The 25,928-nt window shown below is 53.0% G+C and overlaps 8 protein-coding genes across 8 annotated transcripts; 3 read left to right on the forward strand and 5 right to left on the reverse strand.

Moving 5' to 3' along the window:
- Positions 1 to 354: 354 nt before the first annotated feature.
- On the reverse strand, positions 355 to 2,543 carry A1O7_01626 (uncharacterized protein; the record flags this gene model as incomplete). The annotated part of the gene is made up of 2 exons (XM_007755662.1): positions 355 to 2,183; positions 2,231 to 2,543. The coding sequence occupies 2 exons, from the start codon at positions 2,541 to 2,543 to the stop codon at positions 355 to 357; spliced, it is 2,142 nt and encodes a 713-aa protein (XP_007753852.1).
- Positions 2,544 to 3,545: 1,002 nt separating this feature from the next.
- Positions 3,546 to 3,923, forward strand: A1O7_01627 (uncharacterized protein; the record flags this gene model as incomplete). Its single annotated transcript, XM_007755663.1, has 2 exons — positions 3,546 to 3,678; positions 3,808 to 3,923. The coding sequence occupies exons 1-2, from the start codon at positions 3,609 to 3,611 to the stop codon at positions 3,921 to 3,923; spliced, it is 186 nt and encodes a 61-aa protein (XP_007753853.1). The 5' UTR covers positions 3,546 to 3,608.
- Positions 3,924 to 4,196: 273 nt separating this feature from the next.
- A1O7_01628 (uncharacterized protein) lies at positions 4,197 to 10,121 on the reverse strand (the record flags this gene model as incomplete). The annotated part of the gene is made up of 2 exons (XM_007755664.1): positions 4,197 to 10,062; positions 10,114 to 10,121. The coding sequence occupies 2 exons, from the start codon at positions 10,119 to 10,121 to the stop codon at positions 4,197 to 4,199; spliced, it is 5,874 nt and encodes a 1,957-aa protein (XP_007753854.1).
- A 590-nt stretch (positions 10,122 to 10,711) lies between these two features.
- Positions 10,712 to 12,894, forward strand: A1O7_01629 (CAMK protein kinase; the record flags this gene model as incomplete). Its single annotated transcript, XM_007755665.1, has 3 exons — positions 10,712 to 10,753; positions 10,806 to 12,099; positions 12,149 to 12,894. 3 exons carry the CDS (start codon positions 10,712 to 10,714, stop codon positions 12,892 to 12,894), a joined length of 2,082 nt encoding a protein of 693 aa, XP_007753855.1.
- Positions 12,895 to 14,035: 1,141 nt separating this feature from the next.
- On the reverse strand, positions 14,036 to 18,468 carry A1O7_01630 (uncharacterized protein; the record flags this gene model as incomplete). Its single annotated transcript, XM_007755666.1, has 3 exons — positions 14,036 to 16,034; positions 16,095 to 17,262; positions 17,616 to 18,468. 3 exons carry the CDS (start codon positions 18,466 to 18,468, stop codon positions 14,036 to 14,038), a joined length of 4,020 nt encoding a protein of 1,339 aa, XP_007753856.1.
- A 1,134-nt stretch (positions 18,469 to 19,602) lies between these two features.
- Positions 19,603 to 21,093, reverse strand: A1O7_01631 (uncharacterized protein; the record flags this gene model as incomplete). The annotated part of the gene is made up of 1 exon (XM_007755667.1): positions 19,603 to 21,093. One exon carries the CDS (start codon positions 21,091 to 21,093, stop codon positions 19,603 to 19,605), a length of 1,491 nt encoding a protein of 496 aa, XP_007753857.1.
- An 851-nt stretch (positions 21,094 to 21,944) lies between these two features.
- On the reverse strand, positions 21,945 to 23,006 carry A1O7_01632 (uncharacterized protein; the record flags this gene model as incomplete). Its single annotated transcript, XM_007755668.1, has 1 exon — positions 21,945 to 23,006. One exon carries the CDS (start codon positions 23,004 to 23,006, stop codon positions 21,945 to 21,947), a length of 1,062 nt encoding a protein of 353 aa, XP_007753858.1.
- Positions 23,007 to 23,218: 212 nt separating this feature from the next.
- Positions 23,219 to 23,854, forward strand: A1O7_01633 (uncharacterized protein; the record flags this gene model as incomplete). The annotated part of the gene is made up of 1 exon (XM_007755669.1): positions 23,219 to 23,854. One exon carries the CDS (start codon positions 23,219 to 23,221, stop codon positions 23,852 to 23,854), a length of 636 nt encoding a protein of 211 aa, XP_007753859.1.
- Between the last annotated feature and the right edge of the window lie 2,074 nt (positions 23,855 to 25,928).

Here is a 25,928-nt window from a genome sequence, read left to right on the forward strand (position 1 = left end):
CCAAACTTCCAACTCTGCTCGACATTTTGGCCTGCTCGACGACACTGATGTTTGCATGCAGATGTGGACACAGGAAAGAAACTATTTCACATGGTGCCACCGTGCAATTCACTTTCTGCTTTTGACCTCGTGCATACTGTTCCCCACGGCCCAGAGAGCTCGACACGACTAAGATTCCACAATATGCCTGGGCCTCCCTCTGCTTCATGAACTTCTCGGCGCATGGGTACCTCGAAAACTTCTTGACATATTACTACATACGTTGCCATCTCATCGCCACCAGACAAGCCAATCTACAACTCGCAATGCCGCATAATTCGTGGATCAGAGATTCCTTTGTCCCCGGTCCTGCGCTTACGGCGCCAAAATCCCCGCCGCAACCTCCACGGCCCTCGCCGACTTCAGCACCCACGAACCAGCCAGCGTCAAATTGCCGTCTTGGACTGCTTCTGTAACGCCAGGCCACGTAACAGGAGCGTAGCCCGTGTCCAAACCAGGCGCAAACGCGACATGCTTGTAGAACTCTCGGGTCGGCAGCCCGCCTTGAGAAACAAAGCCACGGCTGAAATCCCTCAGCTTGGAGTTGATGAGCTTGAACTCCACTTCAGTGGCGGCGGTCTGTATAAAGGCCGTGATTGCCGCGGCGGAAGCATTGAACTTCGCAATTGCGTCTTCAAGCGGAGACAAATTCAGCGCGGTGGTCGCGTTCTCCGACTCCACCAGGTCGCGGAGATCGTTCAGATACGACGTCAAGTGGATGCCGTAGTTCTCAACGTTGAAGGGGATGATGTCGTCGTTGGCGAGGTGGTAGACCAAGATGGCCAGGTGCTGGCCTATGGCTTTATGCGTGGTGAAGTAGGGGTCTCCAAACGTTTTCATCCAGTGAAAGGTATCGTAGCTGGAGTGGTAGTGGTAGATGGGATCATTGGGGCCTTGGCCGGCACCGGTGTCCAGCGAGGCAATGCCGTTGTGCAAGAAGGCCACATAGTCGCTGCCTGCCCCTAGAACACCGAATTCGCCGTCGCTCAAGCCGTACCACACGTCATACAGTGTCAGGTTGCTGTAGCCGTGATATGGGTAGACCACTTTCTTGAGGGATTCCGCGACAACATCGTGCAGTTCAGGGGTGGCTGACAGACCGGGATCAGGTCCAGACACAGCTTGATCGACATTGAGGTAAGCGATCGCCGAGCCTTTTAGCCATGGGACATACTCCTCCACCCACTCTGTGCTGCCGACCGAGGCATACTCCTCGGCGTCCCAGCTCGCCAAGATGATGGTCCGCTTGGGCTTCCATCCAGTCGCGAGCAGTGCCCCAAATGCTTTGGCCAGCTCAATCAGCACAGCTGAGCCAGAGTTTGGGTCGGATCCTCCACCAACGATCCAGGCGTCCCGATGGTTGCCGAGGATGACGACTTCGTCCTGGTTAGTTCCGTTGATGATGCCGATGCTATCCCAGATCCAGGTGATTTCATCTCGCGCCACGTTCGAGAAGGAAATTGTAACCCCCAGTGCAGGTCCCGTCGAATAGGTCGCGTTGAGCTTGCCAACCCAGTTCGTCCGATTCACTGTCTTGCCATCTACTCCATGACCGTCCAGAGCTTGAAGAAGCGGCTGCGCGGTTTTCCACGAAATCGGCAGAGAGGGTATTCGTGGTATGACAACAGACCTATCAGCACGCGGAGAGTCAAGTTTGGAAGCATAGCCTGGCGTATCGGGGTCGCCAGAGTAGGTGGACACAAACTCGACACTTCCGCGTTGTACGTACGTGGGGTTCCGTGCCGGGCCGTAAGGATATGCGGCGTAGCCATTTGCTTCTGTGATGTTTCCGTCGTCTGCCGTGTCGGTGAAGAGAATGACACCGATCATGCCATAGTCCTGGGCATTCTTCACCTTGAGGCCGCGGAAAGGACCGCCATAGCGTGACAGGGCAATTTTGCCCTCCAATTGCACTCCCAATGTCCTCAGGCGCTCAAAGTCGACCTTCTGACCCCGCCCGACATAGACGTACTCGGCGCTCGCATTGCCAGAGGGAGAATAGCCGTTAAAAATCGGAACCCTGTTTGGATAAGACGTGACTTCATCTTCCGCTAGCACTTCCTCCTCAAGCAGAGGCGTATACGTCGACCCGTTGGCCAGCGTCGCAGTCAATGAATGTGACACCGGATAGTTCAGGTACACATCTACCTCGATCAATCATGCAGCAGGCGGCGCAGAAAAAATTACCTACAATATGAGGCCAAGCCGGAAGTGAACCCAAACTCACTCCAACGATCGGCCGTCCATTGAGATTGTGACTTGTTCGTTCCTGCTAGATGTAGGCCGTGAGTATAGTAGTAGCTCCAGCTCTCGATGGTAGCATTGTCGAATGAGTTGAGCAAGATGGCCTCGTTTGGTTCGAGGATGGGAGGAAATGGTGCTTCTTGACGCTTCGAGAGAGCTCGATGAGGGTCAAATACTGGGGGATTGGAATCCTCTCTTGTATGAGCAAGCACTGAACCTGCCTGAAGAACAAGCAAGGGAAGGGCTTTGTTTATCTTCATAGTGAACCAACAAGCAGCATGACTGGGATAAGAGAGCATACTTCCTGGAAAGCCCTCCGAGGAGCTGCCCGGATTTTATTGCTCCGCTCTCGAACGAAATCATTGTCAACCCACATAACGCAATCTGTGTTTGACCGTTGCCTTCCCCTTGAAGTATGGCGACAGATCCTCCGCCAAGTTGCTGGCGGGAGAGAGTCGACACTCTGATAGGTACCAACAGACGGGTGCAGATACAATGCAACACAAATTGACATGGTATTGAAGCTAGTTATGCAGGGTGATCATTCTTCGCCCTGGTGAGGTATCTCGAAGTGTTGCTTTCAACGTCATTGGAAGGGAAGCATCTTTCTAAGCTCGCGTGTGCCTCGTATTCGTAGTTCGGAGGGTGTAGTATCGCTAGGGAGACAAGCTTCCATGCAAGGTGGTGCTACTGGAGGAGGTGAAGCTGTGATCTGCGAATGACCTCGAGGGGACCGTGGGTTGTAACTGTACCAAGAGGAGGCCTAATGAAAGACGTGACTGCCGCAGGGAGCCGGTCATAGGAGCTTGGGAGTTACCCATCCACGTGACATTAAGAGGCACGTGGTACGTACGGGGAAGCAAGCGGCCGTCAACGTATTATACTCTCCACTCGCCCGTACCCGGATCTTGGCATCAAGCCACTGTGTCGACTCGCGAAAGGGGCTAATTAGAGTCGCCTGATGTTGAACAATATGTGGCATCATCTTCTCAGATCTCTTTCGAATCCGGTCCCGGTCGCTTACGAATATCAGTCTTCAGACAATCAGAGTCAACAGCTACGGCAAGATTGAATCCTAAGGGCAACCTGAAAGAATAGTCGCCTCTCCCGTCAGAGCTCGAAACAAGCATCGACACATCTCTCTCCAACACTTTACTTCGACCTTGGAACAACCACTCGCCGTTCTCATACATATCATCCGCGACAGCCATGGTACGTTGCGTTCTCTTTCTGTCCATGTGATGTCCAGGTTCTCATAGCTGCAGGCCCAAACTCCCGCACAACGCCGCGCCAATGAAAAACACGCCAAAGGCGTGGAGCGCCGCATGGGGAAGCCCGAGTCCGCCATCAAGAAGAAGGAGGTCAAGAAGAGCCCTGTCGGAATTGCTGCCGTCGGTATGTTTGACCCCTCTGCCTCGAGGCGAGCCAAAAGGTGGGACCCAAATCTTGGGCCCATGATGTTTTGTCCGCATTATCGTCTGGCTTGTCTCGAGTTTGGCTCATCGCAATGCTGACTGTCGAAAGTGCTGCTCATTTTCGTGATCATTGCGCCGTTATTGATCGAGCAGTTAAAGGTGCTTCCCTATATGTGGAATTTGATCATGGACATGTTGGCGAAGATTGGCTTGGTTTCACGATGATCTCCACCAATGCATCTTCAGCCGGTGGTGTCATGAGCGAAATATTGGTTTGGCCTCGGTGCTGGGTCCAGTCCGTGCTAGACGTGAGGAATACTTCAAGAATCATCGAGCGTGACACGTGCTTCTGAATGAAGGAGCGACTCTAACTTGCTTGCCTCAGAGAGTCATACAGTATATGTGTACAGATTACTATTGCCCCCCTTTCAGCGCTGTTAAACTCGCGAGCGCTTCGAACGGCCTGTCTTTTGCTCCTTGCTCTTTCTCACCAGGATTCTAATAAGGAATCCCATTAGTGATCAACTGGAACTCATCATACACCCGGGTCGTCACGTTCGCCGCGCTCTTCTTGATACACCCGAGCATGAAATCTGCCGCATCCCTTTCGCTTTTCTCCAGGACAAACCGGTTCTTGAAATTCCGCATCGTCTCCGGTTTGAAGCAAGGCAGCCCGGAGTCCAACATCAAACTCACCAGATGACTCAACTTATCGCAGTAGGGACGAGATGCGAGGAACGCTTTGATGGTAAGTTCCTCGAACCAGCGGTATGGCTGAGACGTAGCCGGATCATCACCGCCCATCACAGCAATCATTTCTTGCGTCAGCTTAAAGGGAGCGCGCTCAAATTTCACCCCTCCAGGGGCAATGTCGAAGCAAAATCCAAAGTCAATGTGTAAGATGTGACCCTTGTCGTCAACCATGATATTTCCATTATGCCGGTCCTTGAACTGCAGCAGGTACGTGATGACAGAGTATGCAGCCATGGATTTCACAAATTCAGATCGTGCTTCTTGATATCGTACCGAATGTTCGCCACCGTATTTGGTGATGAAATAGTCGTGGAGTCCGTTGACCGCTTCGCGGCCGAGCATGTCCCGACTTATTGAATTGGGGAGCACATCGATGACACCGCAGCCAGGGGCGGTGGCGGTGACTCGGTAGGGGAAGACGTAGACGTCTAGGCCGACAGAGTTGAAGATGCCGCGGAAGGCGGCGATCATCTGCAACGCGAGGACGTCTTGCCGACAATCGTCTCCGACTTTGAAAATGGCACTCTGCCAGACCTCATAAGTCGACGAATTGCTGTCAGCTAATTCCATGTTGGAGATATCGCTGGTATTCCTGCGACTATGACCTTTTCGAGCGTTCTTCTGAGTCTGATCCTGTTGAGCTGACTCTATCAACCCGTTAATCTCCTCGGTCGATGTTTCCTTCTTTTTCCGGATCCGGAACGTCGCCATGTATGGCGCCTTAGCATGGGACTGCAGAGGCTTGCCGGATTTGCGATCGATGCCTACCACAACACCATCCGGATTACTGGGCAGGTACACGCCGACATCGACCTGAATCTTGCGCAGCTCTGCTTCAATCTTCGCTTTCTTTTCCGGTTTGGATTTCTTGATGAATGGCTTGAGCTTGCCCGAAATGTCGGTCACTTCACTAAAGAATGCAAACTCTCGCTCAAAGAAGTCCTTGTCGGCCCCAGAAAAGCTCGAGATCAGGCTATCCATGACTTTGTCCAGGGTTGGCTTCACCGGGTCTGGTATCTGTGAGTCTTCGTCTTTGTAGGCGTTGGCCTTTATGTTCCAAATGATCTGGTGAGCAAAAAGCTGCGAGAACTTGCCAGTCTCGATGATGTAGCGTTCAACGTAGCCTAGCGTATCATACCGCAGGCTCTGGACGATCTGGGGAACGTAGAAAAATGTAACATCGACGGAGTGGCTCTCGACCGCTCTCATGGCATATTGAAGGACGAAGGGATGGTTTCCAAAGGCGGGCATGAAGTAGGTGACAGCCTGGATAGGATTCACTGGGTTCCAGTATAGCAGATACTTTAACTGGAAGGACAGGTCCGACGAGAGACCGTCTCCGAGCACTAAGTCAACCGCGTTGGCTTCGTGTAAGGCCTTTTCTGGCTGATTCAGGAGCAGGAATCGAACATCTCGGCGGGTCTGCTCATTCGTGAATCGGCTCACCAGCTGGATGGCCAACGCAGGATCCTCAGCCCATGCGACACGGACAAGAGGGGCGATTTGGTGGTCCAAGTGGGCAGGTTGTCCGGCATGTACAAGCGGCGACAGCCAGACGCTGAGCCGCGTCACTTCGCTTGTGAGGAGTGCTTCAAGTAGCTCCTGCTTCTGTTGAGGGTCTTTCCTTGTAGTGGATGCTGGCAAGATGGGTCCCCGACTGGCCTGCAGCTGCGCCAACACATCCTGCATAACCCGGATCTCGGCTTTCAGTTGCAGACGATTGCCGCCGAACGACCAACAGGGGGCCTTTGCGAACCAGCGCAGACCCACCGACAGGATAAGGTCCTTCAGTCTCCATTGGGCCAATTTGTTCAAGCATGTACCAAGTTTAAGTACCCGAAGCGCAAAAAGAACCACGTGGAATTGAAGGTCACGCAGCAGTGGATGTCCGTGGATGTGAAGGAAACCACGAAGAGTCCGCTCAAGCATTCGGATGAAGGTCCGTTGAGTATTGGCACTCGCCAGCCTGATGGCATTGAAATGACTTTCAAAGAACTGCAGCAGCCTGAAATGCGGCGAAATGGTATTGTGAGTTGTCTGTGCTTCTTTTTGCAGAGCCGCCCTGTCGGATGGAGCAAACTCTTCTTTGACGTAGAACGGATCCATGTGCTTGAATTTGGGGTTGAAAATGCCTTGCCCTCGATCGATAGTCCTTTCCCAGGCTTGTGCGACCTCAGTCAGAATCCTCGGCTCCATTCTGATGTTCTCATGGATGACTCCCAACCACAGCGAGATTCCAAGCTTAATGGACTCCTTGGTGAAAATCGCGAAGGGTATATTGACCAAGAGATGCACAATTGCGGTCTGAGATTTCTTGCTTTGGCAAAGGAGCGCCGCCGCACGCCGCAGCACATCTTTGACCTCGGACGTTCTCACATGCACCTTCTGAAGTATTCTTTTCTGAAGATCAAGAAGCACATCATGTAAAATCGCTGTCGAGTCAGCAGTGACTCGTCCCATTGACGACCTCCGCCCCGTCGCGTCATCAATGTATGTGTTCTCTCGTTGATGATCAGGTACTCCCGTGAATCGGTATTCCTGCCTTGTCGTGTATTGAGCAATGAAATCGGAGGCCATGTTAATATTGGCAGATTCATTCTTGTGGTCGAGTGCGTTCAGTCGGTAATCCATTGGAGGGATCATGGAGCCCATTTCGAGAGCAAAAGACCTGCCAAGCGAGATGTGGCCGTACGCGCCTGTATCATCGAACTCGGAGAGGTAGGTCTGAAGGAGGCCTTTCACATCCAGAGGCGCCACCCCCATGATCATTGTAACCCATTTCCGAGCATCGCTATGCAGATTTTGTTCAGTACGTCGGCGGAAAGCGTAGTCATCGGACAACTCGACCGTGATTTTGCCTCTAGTGGATGTGAGCGTAGGACGCCACTCGTACTCGTCAGTATCAGCTTCCAAACAACTTGACCACATTAACGACAGTAGCTCGAGTAAGGCGAACAAGGCCGATTTCTGGCACAGGGCCGAAGGTGCAAAGGTGATAATGTGGTTGGCCGCAGCTCTGGCAATTTCCTGCATTTTACTGCTCCGATGACAGCAACCACTCAGAATTCGAGCAAGTTGGCGAGAGACGTACGGTGCGCTGAAGTCGTCTTCCTTTGCACTAACAGCCTTTTGGGTGTATCTGTCCACGACTTTGTTGGCTATCGAGCTCAGACAAGCTCCCATGTGGCTTGTCTGCGTGCTCGGGTCAACGAAGTAGTCCAATATCTCTGCACAACTCCCAGAAGAAGCGCGAAGACTTTCGACCAGGAAGACCGCATTCAGAAAGACGACTTTCTGATAGCTCAGCCTGCCGATCTCGGACTCCTTATCTGGTATGACCGAGATCAAGGCCTTCTTCTGAGCTTGCATGTGCTGTGGATTCATGCCTCTCCTCAGGACGGTGTTGATTTCTACATCTGACTCCAAAAGTTCCGCACGGTCGTCGTCGACAAGAGGCATGGAGTTCATTGCGAGTACTCGGAGTTCCTCGTAGTGTTGCTGCCCGATGCGTGATTGTAGAGTGATTCCATGCACAGCCACATTATACCAGACTTCCCGCGCCATGCCCAGAATATCAGTGTCTTCAGCAAGGGTGCTTTCAACCGTGAGAGCAGGTTTCCGGGAAGCCAGGATGGACAGAGGCTTGAGAAGAGGTGCTATCTCCTTTGCAGCCTGTTCCACCTCTGCGGATTGCTTGAACTCCCCCTCAACTACATCTCCTTTGCTGAGAATTCGTTCCAGCAATTGCATGGCATAGATCTTGAACAACGGCGAACGGTTGTCCAAGTTCAATGCCAGGTATTCTTGTGCGTTTCGGACAGCTTCCACAAGAGGGGTGTTGTTCTGAGCGACAGCCTCGTGATGCAACCGGGTATAAAGCTTCAACAGGGTCTTGAACTCGTTCTCCTTGCCAAAAATGGAAAGCTTCGCCGCTTCTTGAACAATGTGAGCATCTACCACCACACTGATCCTGCCGACTTTCTGTAACATCATCATCTGCACGAGTGCGATGATCTTACTGTCATTGCATTCGGTAGCTATGACCACGATGGCATGGGCAACATTGCCACACACCAGTGATGTCTCTTCATCTCCACTCAGTGACAGAGAGATCACGCTTCCAGTTTGGAGGCGGGTGGTAGACGACATGGACCCAGTGTGGCCGTTGGATTCTGCGGTGCCGTGAGGCTGATGGGTCTTTTCTGCGCCTGTTTGTGAACTGAGAACGTTCCCCAAGGAGTATATTGTTGTGATTACGGCATCTTGTGACAACATGCGTAGAATATGTGACAGACTTTGTGCAGCGATGGTCACTGCATCGGGTCTCGAAGTGCCCCGAACAATGAATCTCAGCAGGATTCGAGCATAGTTGTTCGCACCTTCCGGTACGTACTTGGCAACAACGGCTAGGCTCTTCAGCACAACATCCGCGAGGTCGGTATCTGTCATTTGGACCTGGTTTGCAATCGAATCTTCCAGCCATGCAGCAAGATCTTCGGCATCCGCAATGTCGTCATCCAGGACCAGGCAGTGTAGGTATGCCTCCAGTGCGTATGCTTTCACAGAAAAAGCAAGGCGCTGCTGCCAAACGGAGCTTAATTGCAGGTAGTCAGAGCCATCCTCCAAGACGCGCATTTGCTCAGTGATGGTATCCACCAGATATTCAATCATGTCGTCGGTGATACTGTCATCTTTGGCGCGGTTGATATCAGTGCCAGCTATATACTGATCGAGGATATCTCCGCGTTGCACTGTATGTTCATCGCAAAGCATTCTGGCAGTGCATGCCAGTAGCAGCTTGACAAAGCCTTTCTGCAACATCATAGCACCGACAGGCAGGCCCTCGGCAGCAAAACGCCTCAAGTACTTCCTCCAGTCTCGTTCACCGGCGTCGGAGGAAGTCGAGTTTCGAATGGCTGACGAAGCAGTCTCGAGAGCTATGAGGAAGCGCTCTGACAGGGCTTCCTTCAAGTTTCGGACGAGTTCGACTCTTTCGTAGGCAGTCCAGAAATTCTCATGTATGGCGGCCGCGTTCATAAACCCAATCAAGGATACCGTGGCCGCTGCGATCTCCTGGGTCCCGTTTTCTTGCTCCTCATCTTGTTCGCCAACATTCAAAGAGGTCAGGGCCGACACTGAGTGAGACCAGTTTTGTACATATTCTGTGATGCTGGCAGACACAGCTTCTTTCAGCGGAGGGAATCGGAGGCCGAGGACTAGGAGAGCCGTGGTGAGTTGGTACGTGAGAGCGGTCCACGGCGCGGGTCTGATTTCCTGAATGAAGGGAGAGGGTAAGAATAGTTGCGAGTAAAACTCCGGAAGATAGGCCGCCAACTGTTTGACGAGGCGGTCGGCATGTGAGAGATCATGTAGGTCGTGAACGCTGGCACATAAAGCAAGCAGTACGTCGAGCTCGCGATGGCTCATGGGCACCCGAGACGTGGGCGCAATCGAGCGGAGGACTCCATCGAGGATGCCACCGCTTTGCTGGGGTTTGGGCGAGGGTAGCGACGAGGTCAGTCGTTTAAAGTCGGCTTCTCGCGTTGACGACCTCACCGAAGAGAGGGCCGCGAGTTTGGAGAAGGCCAGCCGCCGCAATCCTCCATGGCTGCTGTAGTGGCGTTAGTAAACAATAGTAGGCGCGAACGAAGCGACAACGTACACGTCCATCTCGCCGTAGCTAAGGCGCGTCAGAGCATAGGGCGCGCGCCGACTTGATTAGGCCACATTAGAAGTTACAAAAGAATCACAGGAAACATGACGATGGAGTCTCCACTGCTATATTGTTGGCCTTGGCCCGAAACGGCAATGCCCGTACCTCGTATCGATGGAGCTCATGGGGAGCAGACACATTTCTATTGGGCGTGCCTATAAGCTGGGCTCGGGGCAGGACTGTTACTAATTAATTAAGCGACAAGCGTGGCCTAGGCCTCCCACCTGGCGCCCAGGCCCCAACACGTGATATGCTCACCAACTGCTGGGGCTGTGCTCCAATTGTAACTTGCGGGTTGCGAACCTCCTCGTTTATGATTTCCGGTCTCCTTTGGCAAGCATATCAGTCTTAGTTCATTGTCCCGCTCGGACCTCAATCACTGAAGAACGGCGACAAGCCAGGCTCAGAAGCTGGACTGTCGTGGCCCGAGCCTCACACAAAGCACGGACCGTCTCAGACCTGTCGAGTATCCCTTCGAATACTCATCTGAGGCTGAAGAGGTTGATCCGAAAGGTACTAAATCGTCCTCGGTCACCAAATAGGGGGCATGTCTCCCAAGGCGGAGAGGAGCAGCCTCAAGCGCAATAGAGTGAGAAGATCGCATCTTATATGTCCCTTTGGGTCTGACACGGCTGGAACAGCGCAGCACAGGCGATGACCAGGAACTCAAAAAGCCTCGTCGTTCACAGAGAATTTCCTCTCAGTCCCAGAAAGATCCGCAACAGCAGACACCGCTCAAGAACCATTATCTCCCTTCTCCTCTGACGAATCACGATTCCACCGCCACCGAGTACAAGGAGCACACAGCAACTCCTCCAGAAGGCCGACCAAGCCAAATCCGTCATGTCACACCCTTGGCCTCACCGACGCTTCCTCAGTCCTCGCCTCCCCAAGACACGCAGCCGTTATCACAATTTATATACCCTCCGCGGGATATAGAACCTGATTTGACTGATGAGGATGGTACCTGGGGTTACTTGTTCCCGTTGACGGACAATGGCCATCGGCTGCAGATGAAACGGAGAGCGTTCTGCCCAGCTCCAGCAAGACCACTTGAAGTATCGAGGCAGACTGTCAAGAGCAAGAAGCGAGGCAAGAAGGACCTGATTGAGGCAGAGAGTGAGTACGAGCAGGGGAAAAATGAGAAAGGATTCCCAGCCGGTGGATATTTAATCGGGAGACACCCCGAGTGTGACATGGTCCTCGATATCCCGACCGTGTCGAATCGACACTGCTTGCTTTTCAACGAGTCGCGCAACGGCGACATGATAGCTATTCTTGAAGATTTGTCAAGCAACGGCACCTTTGTCAACGAAGCATTGCTGGGGCGCAACAAGCGACGGGAGCTCGAGGATGGCGACGAAATCACGATTTTGGACGAGGCGAGGTTCGTTTTCCGTTACCCGAGAAATCGAGACTCCAGTGCTTTCAACTCGCGCTACAGGATACTACAGCAGCTAGGAAAGGGTCATTTTGCAACCGTCTACCTCTGCGTGGAACGATCAACAGGATTCAAGTTCGCGGTCAAAAAGTTCGAGAGGCGAATGGGAGAGTCGCAGAAGTCACAGACTGAAGGCCTGGAGCAAGAAATTGCCGTGCTGATGAGTGTCAGCCATCCAAATGTTCTCTGCTTGAAAGAGACCTTCGATGAGCTGGATGGAGTATATCTGGTTTTGGAGCTGGCTGCCGAAGGGGAACTCTTTAACCTGATTGTGACCAAACAGAAACTCACCGAGGCCGAGACGCGCAAGGTCTTTATCCAACTATTCCAGGGAACGAAATATCTGCACGAACGAAACATCGTCCACCGAGACATCAAGCCTGAAAACATCTTGTTGACCGACAAGAACTTGTCTGTCAAGCTGGCAGATTTTGGTTTGGCGAAGATTATAGGAGAGGAGTCTTTCACGACAACGCTCTGCGGCACACCAAGTTGTAAGTATATGTCCCTTGGAAAGTCCAGGCACTTGTTGACCGCTCTCAGATGTGGCACCGGAGATCCTAGAGAACACTCGACATCGGAAGTACACCAGAGCAGTAGATGTGTGGTCACTCGGCGTGGTCTTGTACATCTGTCTGTGCGGCTTCCCACCCTTTTCGGACGAACTATATTCACGAGAGAACCCATACACACTTGCGCAACAGATCAAGATGGGTCGCTTCGACTACCCTTCACCCTACTGGGACTCGATAGGCGACCCGGCGCTCGACCTGATTGATCGCATGTTGACGGTCGACGTCGAAAAACGCATCACCATCGATCAATGTCTGGAGCACCCTTGGACCCGAAACGCCGGGTACATCAACCCTGCAGATTCCCTGGACGGGCTCACCGGCCAAATGAGTGCATTCGACTTTTCAAAGCGGAAAATCCAACGCGAGCGCACCTTGCTAGCCAACATCAACGACATCAAAGTGAGCAAGGTCGTTGAGCTCAATGGCGGCCATCCGATCCAAGGTCAACCCACGCATATTGATGGCTCACCCGCTCATGTCAAAGTATGGGAGAAGAACCCTGGCGGTAAGAACGTCATGAGTTCAGTGGCGGCCAAGAAGCCAGGCAAAATGTCCAACAATGAGGAGGCGATCGCGAGAGAGGAACATCCCGCGGCAAATCGGCAGCAGGCAGAATTCATGGGCATGGGCGGCAAGGGGGATATGCAATTATTCGCCGACGATGTGACCTCGAGGTATCACCCGGAGGAGGTACCACAGCGCAGGAAGAAGTGAGCAAAAGCACCCACGCGAAAGTCGGCTTTGTGAGCAAAACGCTTTGGAAATCACAGTTTGCAACATGAACCGACATCGCCCGCTCACCTGTTGCATATCGCTATAAACCTCGAATGGTGCATAGTTGGATTCCCTGCAATTGAGATCCTGCCACTTGTACAGGGCGCAATCATTGGATGAGACGACACGGGTCAACGAGTACTCTATATACGAAAAACCTTGTCCGTTCGTATCAAGCACACGCCGGGCCCCTGCGTCGCGCTTCCCACCCGCCGCCTCAAGACACGGACGCGGCTTGATCAGGTCAAGGTATCTGGCGACCATGCTGTACTGTGTCTATACCGTACACCATACAGCTTCAGCTACAGCTACAGTACAGTCCTGCAACGGTGCAACGAGCATCTCCCGTCCGAGGCCACACCGACACATAGGAAAGGAGAACGGGCAGGCAGGATCACGAACGGACGGACGGCATGGAAGGGAGTGGAATTGGTCTATATACTTACTTATGGAGTATACCTACCTACAGTACAGTAATTACTGTATATCAAAAGTTGGAAAAGGTTCGGGCATACGTACGCACGCAGTCTCGGTAGTTAATGGATGATATCAATATCAATGGCTTATCCATGCCTTATCCATGCATGCTCGATGTCGATATCCTGTTCTAAAGTAAAGGAAATTTTCGACAGGGAAAAACATACAGTACAGTATCATGTCTTGGCACTGAGTATTCCGTGATGCCTCCATACACTGTCCCAGCTGCGCTTCGTCGCTGTGGCTGTTCGGCCTACTGTACCACGGGCTGTTTGTGCAATGGCGTGGATCGCATGATTGACGCTAGGTTCGGGACATGCCAAATATCGTGACGGTGGTGAGGACACCCTACAGTTATTACGACCACAACACGACCACTGTCTGAAGACGTTGACCACACTCTCGGATGACAATTGTCTGAGGTGACCAAGTCAGACAGTCTTGATTCTGCAAAAGTCGCATTGTACCTATTAGCTCCCACCCTCGCTTGCTTCCATGTGGGGACAGGGACAGCTTCCATGAAATACCTAGGTACTTTTCCACCTTCAGATCATCCCAGCCCAGGTTAAGCTCAATATGCCAAGCTCAGTATTGATTGCGTCCATCATTCGGTGCTCGTCCCTCCATCTTCAAATTGCCCATCATCTTCGTCATCCAACTCTTCAACATCAGGAGCCACATCCGGATCCGGCTCATCCGGCAGGATGAGTTGTCTGAGATCGTAGTTCTGTGCCTGGACGGAGGCAGGAGCGTTCGCATTTTCACTCGCCGCCGGGATCGGAGCGAGGCGCACAGCATGATGAGGACCGACGATGTCCGCGGCCATTTGAACTGCCAGAGCCTCATGTGCTAACCTTTGAGCTGCGGTATTAGCTGCGTGAACCCCATCTTCCACGCGAATATCTGGGAGTGCCTGAGCCGCTAGAGATCCGGGACGGAATTGATCTCTCAAGCGCTGGATGCGCCGGATCAAGTCTCGAGCCAAGGCGCCCATATCTTCTAGTTCCCGGATCTCATCGGGATTATTGCTCAACACGTCAGACTGTGTGGCCGACTCCGGCTGCGATGAACTGCTCGCCTCGGCTTGTTGCGGTCCTGCCGTGCCAGGATACTGCATGTTCAAACTTGTAAAGAACTCGACCAACCCTTCAATGGCCTGTTCCGTGGCCGAGAGAGTCCCTGTAGCCCCCTGACTCGTTCTTCTCTCCTCCACTGGTTTCCGCATCTTATCCTTTCTCTTCTTGAGTCTTCTGATCGACTGCGACTGAGCCTTTAGGAATGCTTCAGACTTGCGTTTGCATTTTCCAGAAATCATCCTGTCCCAGCGGCAGTTGGGGCAGAAGAACAAAGCAGTCCCAGGCGCAGGTGTGGCGGCTGGCATAGTGGCCATGCTATGATCTTCATCTGCTGGTGGTCGCTGGCACCCTTTGCAGGGACACGGCGGCTCTAGAGACCCACTGCAGTCGTCGCAAATGTAGACCTTGCATCCGACACACTGATCTATGGGTGCTGTGCAACGCCTTCTGTGATCGCCTGGAGCCGAACGGGTCGCTGGGCAGAAAAGTGCTTGACAACCTCGCCATTTGGGGCCCGAGGGTATTGCAGGACGTGGGGGTCGTCGCGGTGCCGAGTTTGGCTCGGGTGTCGCTGGGATGGAATGGGCCGAAGGCGCAGGAGAGGTTGATCGGGAGTGTGGACCAGTGCTATCCGAAACGGGTGATGCTGACCGTTGCGGCCGATCAACCTCTGCCATGGGTGTTCGTAGCGGTCTCGACGCGATGCTGGCCTCAGCAGAACGAAGCGGCTCCGGAGTATCTGCCACGACTTCAGAAACAGCCAGTGGCGCGACAGTGGACGCAGGCATTGTGGCAGCTCGCGCAGCCCTTGGAGTGCTGACAGTGCTTTCTATTTCTATAGGGTTCCGCTCTTGTGCAGGTTGCTTCCCTTTTCGTTGTTTCATCAGGGTAGCAAGTAACTTCGCGGCCGTCTGTTTCGACTTGTACTCCTGCTTTTCAAGCACAAGGTCTTTGTATCCACATATCCTAGCTTTCAGTCGATCGCTAATGTCATGCTTGAGACAGATAGCAGTGGCGCAAGCCTTGCATTTGATTTTCCAGTGGTTCGCGTTATAACAATCATCGCACAGGACCCGAGGCACAGACACGGCAGGATGCTCCCCCGTAGCCAGAGTCGCAGCCGTTTGGAACAAGCCATCGATGGACTGCCAGCGGCCTCCGGGGCCTAGTTGGTTAGGTACATTTTCTGGTCCAGCTGATCGGTCAGGGTTGAACTCAGGGTCCTCCCATCCGTGTCCACGCGGAAGCGGCGCCGCTCGTATGCGATCAATGTCACGAGCTGCATTGTTGCTGTAAGTGATCCCACCACCTCCGGAAAATAAGGGCTCTGTGCAGCACCACTTAAACTTGAGATTGGGCAGACTGTTGGTATTGGCAAGCTGACCCAGGTTGCTTCCTCCAAGAGGAGGCAGATCTTGATCTTGCATGGAACAGGGCGACACAGCACAACCGGGGGCCCACCAGAACTTGTTTCTGTCTTCTTCGCGGGAGTTCCTGTTCCGTAAATAAGGTCGGTCGAAGGCACAGCTGGCACATAGTGTCTTTCTACATCCTGAACAATGCATCATGACTGAACACTGCTCACACCTTTCCAGTATTTGGGCATCACAGTTCTGGCAGGTGATGTCGTCGACGAACTGCCGGTGCGAGTGTCGTAGGTGTGCAGGAGTAAATTTGGCCTCTGGCCCTGTCCCAAGGGGCTCGCCATTCATGCCTTCCTCATCATACTCCCAGCTTCTGCAATCTCGTTTCCGCTTCTTGCTGGGGAGATTACTACCTTTGGGGGTTTCAACGGGTCCTAGCCAATTCCGACTCCTCCATAGGCGGTCGTAGACCACCCACACTTCTCTGGGGTCCTGTGGCATGCGCATCTTCACGTAACCTCGCCGGCGGTAACATCGTGCTCCGGGAGTAGTGCACCAGGCAGTATCCGTCCAAATCCCGAGGGTGTGGCACGTAGTTACCAGTTCATGCGTCGGTTCACTATCGCTTTCTTTGCGTGCCAGACTGCTCGGGAGGTAGGGCCTCCTTCTGTGGTGTCGACATCTGTAGGTGTAGAGACTCTTCAAAGCCAATGTCTCGAAGCCTGGGGGGGGACCTTTGGAGTCTGGCGTGTTTCGGGCCAAGGCATGCATCGTTAGCCACGGGTTGATATGGTATTTCAAAGAGACGTTCTTGCAACCCCGGACCGAGACGTGTAGAAGTGTCTCTCTCCTCAAGATAAGTACGGTTGATGTCAAGGTCGTCCCGCTCACAGCCGTGTTATCCAACTCCAGACTAGCCAGCCTCGTGCTGAAAGGGTTTATGACCGTCAGGATAATCTGGTCGAGGGCATAGTTGCTGGACTGCCTCTGGCCAATAGTCCCACTGGCAGTGATAGTCGTCGTGGTAGTAGCTGGCTGGTAGAGGCGCCATGAGATATACCGCCACGAGGTAGGAGACCGTGCAAAGAAGTCTCGGAGGTAGGGTGAGGTCTGGTATAGGCGGAAGATGGTCTCAGTCGGTATTTGTGCAAGGAGTGATCGGAGAATGGGTGGATTGCAAGTGATTAAGAGTTCGAATGGAGACAGGGTCGTCCGCGCCGGCACGGGATCCGGCGGCAATACCGGTGTAGGACGTGTTGTTGAGGCCATCTCGAGTGGATTTGTAAAGATATCGACAGGCCGAACGTCGATGATGTCGGTATCTCCGAACACATATTTCGCTTTCAGTGAGACAGACGATAAGGCGAAGACGGCGGCGAGGGAGTGACAGCCTTAGTGTCCGTCGACAGCCACAGTCCGAGTTGTAGCTGGTTGCCCGATATACGTGAGTTAGCTGAGTGAGTAACGAACAAGGCGTTTCAGTGAAGAAAGGCGCAGTTCAGACTGCCAGCGAAGACTCCAAGTCACGTGACGCGCTAAGTTCTCACCGGTCCTGACGCCCTGCACGATGCCTAAACTGGTCCGCATTCTCCAACCGGACTTGTCTTCGGATGGCCGGGCACTCCCAGCCATGCCCGCAGGTGCCTCATGGGGACCTACGAATAGGCAGGGCTTAAGGATGTGTACGTACTCTGTACACAGCACTTCCTGCAGGATCTGAGCTTCGACACGGCTGATCATATACCCTCATCCCTCCTCATGAGTCCTATCCCCACAGTCCTCGCTGGATACCTCAACAACTCCCTCACCCTCTCATCCCGATCATGCATCAAAAACGTTGTGATAGCAATGCACTCAGCCTTGCATCTCACGCTGATCCACCACTGTCCCACTTCGCTCATCATCGCCAGCCAATGTGCCAGAATCAGCAACGCTCGTGTATCTCTACTCACAAGCAGACGGAGAAACTCGCCTTCTATGACGGCAACAAATTCAACCAATTTGTTGAAAGTAGTCACGCTGGGTCTGAGTCGCCGAATATAAAGTAGGTGTTGCAGTGCTTCGTAGTAAGGGTTGGTGTCGCACGAAGATTCTGCTGTCACTTCACAGATTTCTAAGAACAAACTGTGCGCCTCGTCACCAGCCTTTGAAGTCACGTAGTTTGGTACTCGCTGGAATATTGCCGAGTCCAGGAACACCGGGCGCCAGATGGAATTCCAGATAACGTCTCCCAGTTGGCTCCGTAGCGCATTGATTCCGTGTTGGATGGTCAACCATGCGAGACGTTCGCGCCGTGCTTCTGGTGGCGCGTATATGAAGCTTTTGCTGGGGTCAGGTAACGGCTCGCTGAGCATGAACTGGTGCACACAGATCAGCATAACGGTAGATATCAGGCCATCCATATTCTCCTCGGTGGCGCCATTGGACAGCTCGTCTCGGAACAGCTGCAGTGCCTTTTGCCAATGATAAAAAGCAGCCAACTGGCTTTGGCCATGTTGAACTGGATGCTGAGCTGCAGGAAGAAGATAACAGAGGTGGTCGGCAGATACTCCGTTGATGGCATGCATCAGGTAAGGCTTTTGAAGAGCAAGCTCCATGGCAGCACCACGCGAAATCTCTTGACCCATATCCGATCCGATACAGCATACCGTGACCGTACAAAAGTGCTGGAACGTTTGCATAAATGGCGTCATTTTGTCCGGAACTTCCAGGGGGAACTTCGGAGGCAAGCTGCGCGGCAGGCTGAGCGGAGTAGAAAGTCTCGAGCTTGGTTGTGTGCTGCTGCTGCTCGCGATCAAGCAGGTCGTTTCTAGGCTTTCCGCTGAGGACTCACGAGAACTCGTGTTGTGGGCCTTGGATAGAAGGGCACATTCTCTTCTACCCCTTTGCTGGTTTCTCTCGTATGAATAGTCACAATCAATCCCGCGACTTTGGCATTGGAAGCAGCCACCGTTCCTGTTCTCATCGCACTGAAGGCAAGAACCTGATCAGTCTTGGCCCTGCCTCAATAAGTGGAAACACAAACCTTGATTCGTCGCTGCTTGCAGGACTTGCATCCTGTGCGACTTTTCTTATGCGACCTCCTTGTGTGGAAAGTGACTCTTTCTGGTGTGGATTCGCCTTTGGACACCCGAGATGTCGAGGGCAGTGTCACCTTGAAAACTGACTTCATCTTGATTCGCTGCCTTGTACTTGCTGTCCACGCCGGCCTGAAACGCTTCGATCCTGGTCGCACCACCTGCGGCGTCCTAAGAGGTGAGAAAGGTGGGAGAAATGAGATTCGGGTCAGTACGATATTTGCCATTCCGGAACAACAGGCAGCCACCTTCCTCGCAGCTCAAGTCTCGTATCTCGACGCTGATACGAAGTCGGGCTACATCCGGCGGTGGGTTTCGTTCTCAAAAAGGAAATCATCGTATTCGGCTGGCAGAGGCTCTTGTGTTGACCAACCGAATCGTGGCACCTCGTCTCTGCCACGATCCGAAATAATCGCCGAGAAACCTTAAGGAAAATAATCATGATGAATTGAGGTCGTGCGTCTGCTTTCAGGAGCCTAGGTAACTCGATCCGTGCTATACTTTGACGCAGCTGCGCCTCTATACGTGCATCCATAAACCATCTCCTCGTCCTGTTGCTGCATAGATGCAGAATTAGGTTGGATCCAACGCGATCAGATGCCGTCGCTATGCGAAACCATGTCTCATCTACTTCGGCAGAGTCTGAAAAGTCCCTCACCCCAAGCAACAACCCTCGCTTGCCCGTTTAAATGCTCCTTGAAAGAACTCTTGCATGGCAGTGTAGTGAAAAATAATGCCGAAGACAACCGCCACGTGCCAGATATTGTGGCTGCATCCAATGTAGTCGAACGAGCCGGGCCACCACTTCTCTGGGACTTGGCTGGCATAAATGAGTGCGCCGGTGAAGTATACCATCATACTTTTGGCAATCGGCGCATAGAAATAGAAAGTCCACTCCGGACCCCGTGTATAGTTCAGCTGGAGCACAGGAGCAAAGCCGGTCACAGCTAGAGTAACAAAAAACGTCACTCGGAACCAGGCCATGTCAGCTCGATTAAAGCTCTCTCGCCAGGGGAGGATGGCTCCAGCGATTCCAAGCACGGCTGTTAAGGTCATGTATATCGTCCTGGACACTGGTTCGCAATAGAAGGCCGTCCATTCACTGCTGAGAATGCTCGCCGCTACCAGAAGTGAAATGCCGGTATAGTCGACGCACGCGAATCGATCGTACAGGCACTTGTCTGAAATGCTGTTCATGGTATGCCACATCGTCGAGCAAATCAGGCATTTGCAAGCTGCGGCGAAGAAACAAGCAGCGACCAGGACATCCATCTTGCTGGAGAGAGGAAATGCTGCCGACGAGGGATAGAAATAAAATGCCACGGCAAGCACGACAATAAGGCCAATGCCGTGTGACCAAATGTTGACCATCTCGTTGTGAGCGTGGAAGATTGAGCCAAGGCATTCGAGCGGTGTTTTGTGGAAGCGGTAGCCCTTGAGGATATGTGGGTTGTTCCTCCACGGGACAGGGAGATCTTCGTAGTGAATGAGCCTTGTCTCGGCAGCGCGTGTCAGAGCATGTGAGACCGACTCCGCAAGAATGTCCTTTGCGCGCAAGGCTTTATCAAGGCCATCCTCGAACATCTCCCTCGTGGCGTTGAGGGAATCATCGACCTTCTTCCACCCAGTCTCCAACAGTTGAGTCTTTGTCTCGTGCACCCGAGATTCCAGTTCGGCTAGATATGTCTCCATCAATCGCATGCCTTCTTGCGCCTTCTGTTCGAGACCTTCACGAGATGGCATAATGTCGTTGTACCGGGTCTCGAGGGTGTCCACCAATATCAGGGCACGTTGTCTGGCAGCACCCCATAACAGCTCTCCGGAGATAGTCGGCGCACAGGAATCCCGAACATCTCTCAGCGCTTGGTAAGCACGCTCCAACTGTGCGTCGAACGTTGTAAGACTCTCTTGTCGGCGTTTTTCCAACCTGTCCAGCCTATTCCTCAACTCGGTGAGGAAGAGATCGACGCGAACATAGACGGCATCAGCGTTGCAGACGCTCGACTGCCGCCGGCTAGGGATCGCATTGTAGGAATGTCTTCTGCCCCGACGAAGCAGGCTTGTTCGTTCGTCGAAGCCGCACGGGCTGCACTCGCGGCTGGTGGTTGTAGCGTCGAAGGTAACCGTCTTTGTTGCGCACGACATCTTGTCGGGCTGGATCTTAACAACCATGCGGCAGCCTGTACGCTCTCGGACGAGGATTTAAATGAAGGGGAGGAAAGGTTCGGCCTTCTATCAGAGGATTCAATAGTTCGATATCAGGCGTCGATCGGCCGTCAGCGGGAGCTTGTCTATGTCAGTGGCGCAGTGAGCGTGTCGCGTGCGTGTCAAATGGCGGAGTCCGATGTGGCAGGAAGAAGTCGCCTTGGGAGGGAGAAAAGCAGTAGGGACAGACGTGAAGAGTGAACAATATACACTACAATTACATGGAGCAGATATGCAATGTCAGTGGTCGAGTGGGGGAATGAATGAGAGGATACCACCAATGCGTTGGGAAGGCCACAGAGGTACAAAGTGGAGTGGCGATTCATGTCTGATGGTCATGTCAAGCGCTAGAGTCTGAAATGCGCACAGGGGGCTGGAAGATGACAGCATCGGCGTCATTTGATTACCGTGTTGGGTGCAAATTAGTCGTGAGGTCACTACGGCAATCGACAGACACGTGACTAATATCTTCAAATGACTGCTGTCCGTCAGGACGCCTGGAGGTGCAGCCGAGGCGGTCTCTTTTGGCGCTCTCGCTGCTGTCATGCAGCTCATCTTCACATGCGAGGCTCGTAGAGTCCAATTGGTGGTCGTTCTACAGCATTCGCTGTATTCCCGCAAGTACACTGGTTGACTTGAGGACAAATATACTGGCATGTGGCCGACTGTCTGTCCACGCCTGATCGCATTCCCTCACGCGTGCTGCTCTTCAGTGTCCCGGATTGGCTCAGGCGTCATAATCTTGTGTACAGTAGCTCTTAGTGTACCTTTGCGAAGCAGAGATCCATGCTCTAGATTGCTCCATCTGCGTCCGAGATCGCCTTTTTCTGAAATCGTCCTTGAATCCAGCAACGGTACATCTTGATGCGCCGCTGCCGGTTCACAATCAGCCGCCGGTCCACGTCCAGATTCATGATGTCGAATCCGTTCGCCCAGATCTCCTCGAGTTGCTCTTTCTCAAAGAAGTAGACTCTGGTGCCATCTCCACGAACGTAGAAGTTATCTTCCATCCACCTCCCCGCCTTAAACCGGACCTGGGCCAGATCCCCTCTCCCGTAATCCCTGAATAGCACTTCTCCGCCGGGCTTCAGAACACGCTGAATGTTGGTCAGTGCCTGCTGCCACTGTTTCGGACTGAGTGCGGAGAAAACAAATATCATAATCACAATGTCGACACTGTTTTCTGCAACACCCGGGGGTAGGGTCTCTCCAGCAACATCCCAGGTCTCAGCCCTCATGATCCCGTTGGAGTCTGCGTAATCTTGCGCATTCCTCATTGTCTCGACGGCCTTCTTGCTGAAATCGACTGCAAAAAGCTTCAACCGAGGGTTCTCGTTCATCCTCAGGATAGGAAACGCAGTGTTCCCGGCCCCTGCACCTACTTCGAGGACGACTTTGTTCCCTGCGTCTGGGTTTGTAACTTCTTTGAGTACTGGAAATTCCTGAGCCAGCCACTTCCTATCCTTGAAAAAGGTACTGGTCTTCTGCTTGTAGAATAAATCCCACCATTTTTCTGGGTTGTCGTTGAAGCGCGCTCGGTCAAAGTCAGAGACGGGGGCTTCACGTTGTGCGGCATATTGCGCCTCGCAGAATTCATAGTGAGCCGCGTCTGGAACTACATGGTCCCATGCATTGTACTGGAAAACATCGTCCTGCTCTGACAGATAGCGCTGCCCAAACTGAAAGGGATCTGTCCGCTTTGCGTTCGTAGCAGGGTCATGCGAGAGGTGAGGTGGAATTGTCTCTGGGATCGGTTGAGGATCGCACAAGTCAGTAACGTCTTTGGTGCCGTTAACTTGTGGTGCTAAGTCCAGCGAAGCGACCGCGTCCTCGGGTCCCCTGTCTGGCGCCATGCTTTGAAGGCTCGGGAAAGAACAGAATGTGAGCAACCTCAGAAATATTTCTCCGTCGAATGTCCACTCCGATTGGCTGCGCATTTACTGCGTCGCCTGCGATCACCCAAGACGTCGACACAGCTTCAGCACCTACACCCCAACTCCTTCCTGCTCACGCAGCTCTCGCAAAGACGTCTGGACGCTTGCCCTAATACGAAAGAGGCGCGACCATGGCAGTGGGCGATCAGATCAGAGATCCGAGGCTACAACCGCTGCTAGAAACGTCGCGCGCCACGCTAACAAAGACACTTTCCGTCCTCTCATGGCTTGAAGAAAATGCGACAGTCGCGACTCCCTCACCCGAGCAGAAGCTAGAACTTGCACAACAGCAGAAGATACTGAATGCATACTTGGCAAAGTTACGCGGTCAACAACGGCAAGCGGCCTTTGGCGCGAGAGCAACCAAACAAGAGACAGCAGAAGCGAGGCAAGAGGTTGACCGGTTACTCCTACAACTCCAGAATTTGTATTATGAGCAGAGACATCTGATGGGTGAAATCGGCGCTTGTGAAGGTTATGATCATGCCTACACACATCTACCCCTACGGCCGCTGGATGAGTATCTGGCTATGTTTCCTGACCAGGCTGAATCATCGGAGCAGGAGTTGATGCCGCTGAGGATCGAGCACGAGAAGCAAGAACGAGAGAAGATGGAGCAGGAGAGGTTGGAGTTGGTCAAAACCAAAGAGGCCTTGGTCAAGGAGAATACGAGGAAGAAGGATGAACTCAAGAAGATGGATGAAAAGCTTGAGGGTATGATTGATGGGCTGAAGCCCTTGGAGGAGGCTCTGCAGAAGGATCTATGAAAGACGACACTTTCGAGAGCGCGTTCGCTATCCATGCCACGGCGGGCCCTTTTCAAGCGGATCTGCTCAGATACCTCCGTGGCCAACCACCAAGCAGCCTTACTGCGAGCTAATCGCGCGTTCCACATGTTGGGGAATACTCTCACCAGTTTGTGAGGCATACTTGAGCAGGCACGACAACACCGCAGTGACAAATGATCCGCCACGCTCGAACCAGGAGTTTCGCATCCCGTTTGCGATGTCACAGGTCTTATCGAGCATGCAGTCAACACGAGCCCCACACGGGTGCAGGGTACTCGCTTCCCTCAGAAGGGCGCCGTGCTGGAGGTTGTGGTAGATGATGCTCTGTATCATCTGGCGGGGCAAAAGATCTGCACAGAGTGGTCACTGACCTACGAAGAGGAGCTTGTCGGTGTCTCGGTGCACCAAGTGACGTGCAACTGTTGGGTTCCAGTTTGCCCCTTTGCGCCTTGCTAACTGGAAGACTGCGGGCTTCGACACATCCTCAGGACAAGAAAGGCCGAGTTTGCAACCCCCGCCACAGTGCTGGACGTGGAGATACCGGTGGTCGAGACTCAAGGAGGAGCAAGACCAGATTTAGAGAGTGCTGACCGTGTCCGTCGCGCTCTTTGCGCAGAGTTGCTTAAGCTTGTCGTTCATTGCATTCATCTACGGCGTATGGAGCAGGGAGGATACGCGCATTCTTGACCGAGCTCAATATTGGTTAATAATGAGCAGTTGTTTCACGGAACTGAACAAGACAAGTGCCGGCGGCCGAACCATTCCAGAGGAGTAGCAACGGTTCCAATATTGCTTATCATGGCTAAAAGGAATCACTATACCGTTCGAATAACTCGATATCGTTGATTTGGAACAAGCAAGTCTAATTCTCGCCAATTTGCATCCTCTCTGTATCTATGTTCAATCAGCCCAGGTGCTAGCCATAGACATGTTCACTACCTCACTGACCCGGAGAAAAGACTGCAACAGCAGGAACCATTGAGAGACCTCCAAACTTCACTAATGCTCACCACTTATGACTGCGTGTGTTGGTGATTCACAGACAACACCGGCTACACCTCAAGAGAACGATTGCTTTGGTTGGAAACGATTCAAGGACAGGCTTTGCAGAACCTGAAAGGATGAACATCGTACTGTGTAAGGCGTGTGTTGGAGAATGTCTCCAAGATGTCGCCGTCGGTTGAATCTACAGCTTTCATCCCGTACAGTTCTTGGGGGCTGAGCCAGGCAGGCGGTTTTGTGGCTGGGCAGGCAGCCTGATCTCAACCCATCGTCTTAAACACATCTGACAATCCTCCTGGGTCTACCTTGGGTGCTGGAAGCTGTCTTGCCTTGTGCCTGGCTAACACATGCATCAGTAGCACCGGCAGAAATGCCTTCCCTTTCCTCACTCTGCTGCTCCTCCAGTGACAGGCCAAGCAAGCTGGAAGCGGAAACTCGTCACGCTCGCATTATTTCCGTCACGAATCAAACACGAGCAAGCAGCACTCGTCACCTCCCACGTCGCTGGGACTACCCACTAGAAGAAAGCCCGCCAGCATACGAAGACACCGTCCAACACTCGTTGCTTGTTGCGGAGGAAAAGCAGCCCATAGGCTTCCAATTTACCGTGGAAGCTGGGAATGGCACCCATCCTCCTGCGTCCCCACGATCCTCTGTCGTCTCGATCCCCTCAACACGTCTGACAGACCTCACGGCAGCACAGACTGGTGAAACAGTGAGAACAAGCTGGCGGGAAAGTCTAGCGCTGGACAGAACTTCCACAAGCGGGAGTCTCCCACCTTACTCTTACTACGCACGAAGGAGTCCGAGCCCGGCATCGTCAGGCGTAGTGGTGGGCGAACGCGAAAGAGACGGTGTATGGCAACACCCAGTCATGGCGAGTAATTGGCTCGAGGTACTGAGCCAGGGTTCCTTGCCGCAAGATTCGCGGCAAAGAGACGATCGTCGGCAAAATAGAGAGAACACAAGGGGAGCTGGATATGGCTGATCAAGTCAACTCCTGGGTCATTGCCTCTGTTGGGTGTTCATGTAATTTCCGCGACAAGTTTCC

This window comes from Cladophialophora yegresii, assembly GCF_000585515.1.
Source record: "Cladophialophora yegresii CBS 114405 chromosome Unknown aczIN-supercont1.1, whole genome shotgun sequence".
Taxonomy (NCBI): Eukaryota; Fungi; Ascomycota; class Eurotiomycetes; order Chaetothyriales; family Herpotrichiellaceae; genus Cladophialophora; species Cladophialophora yegresii.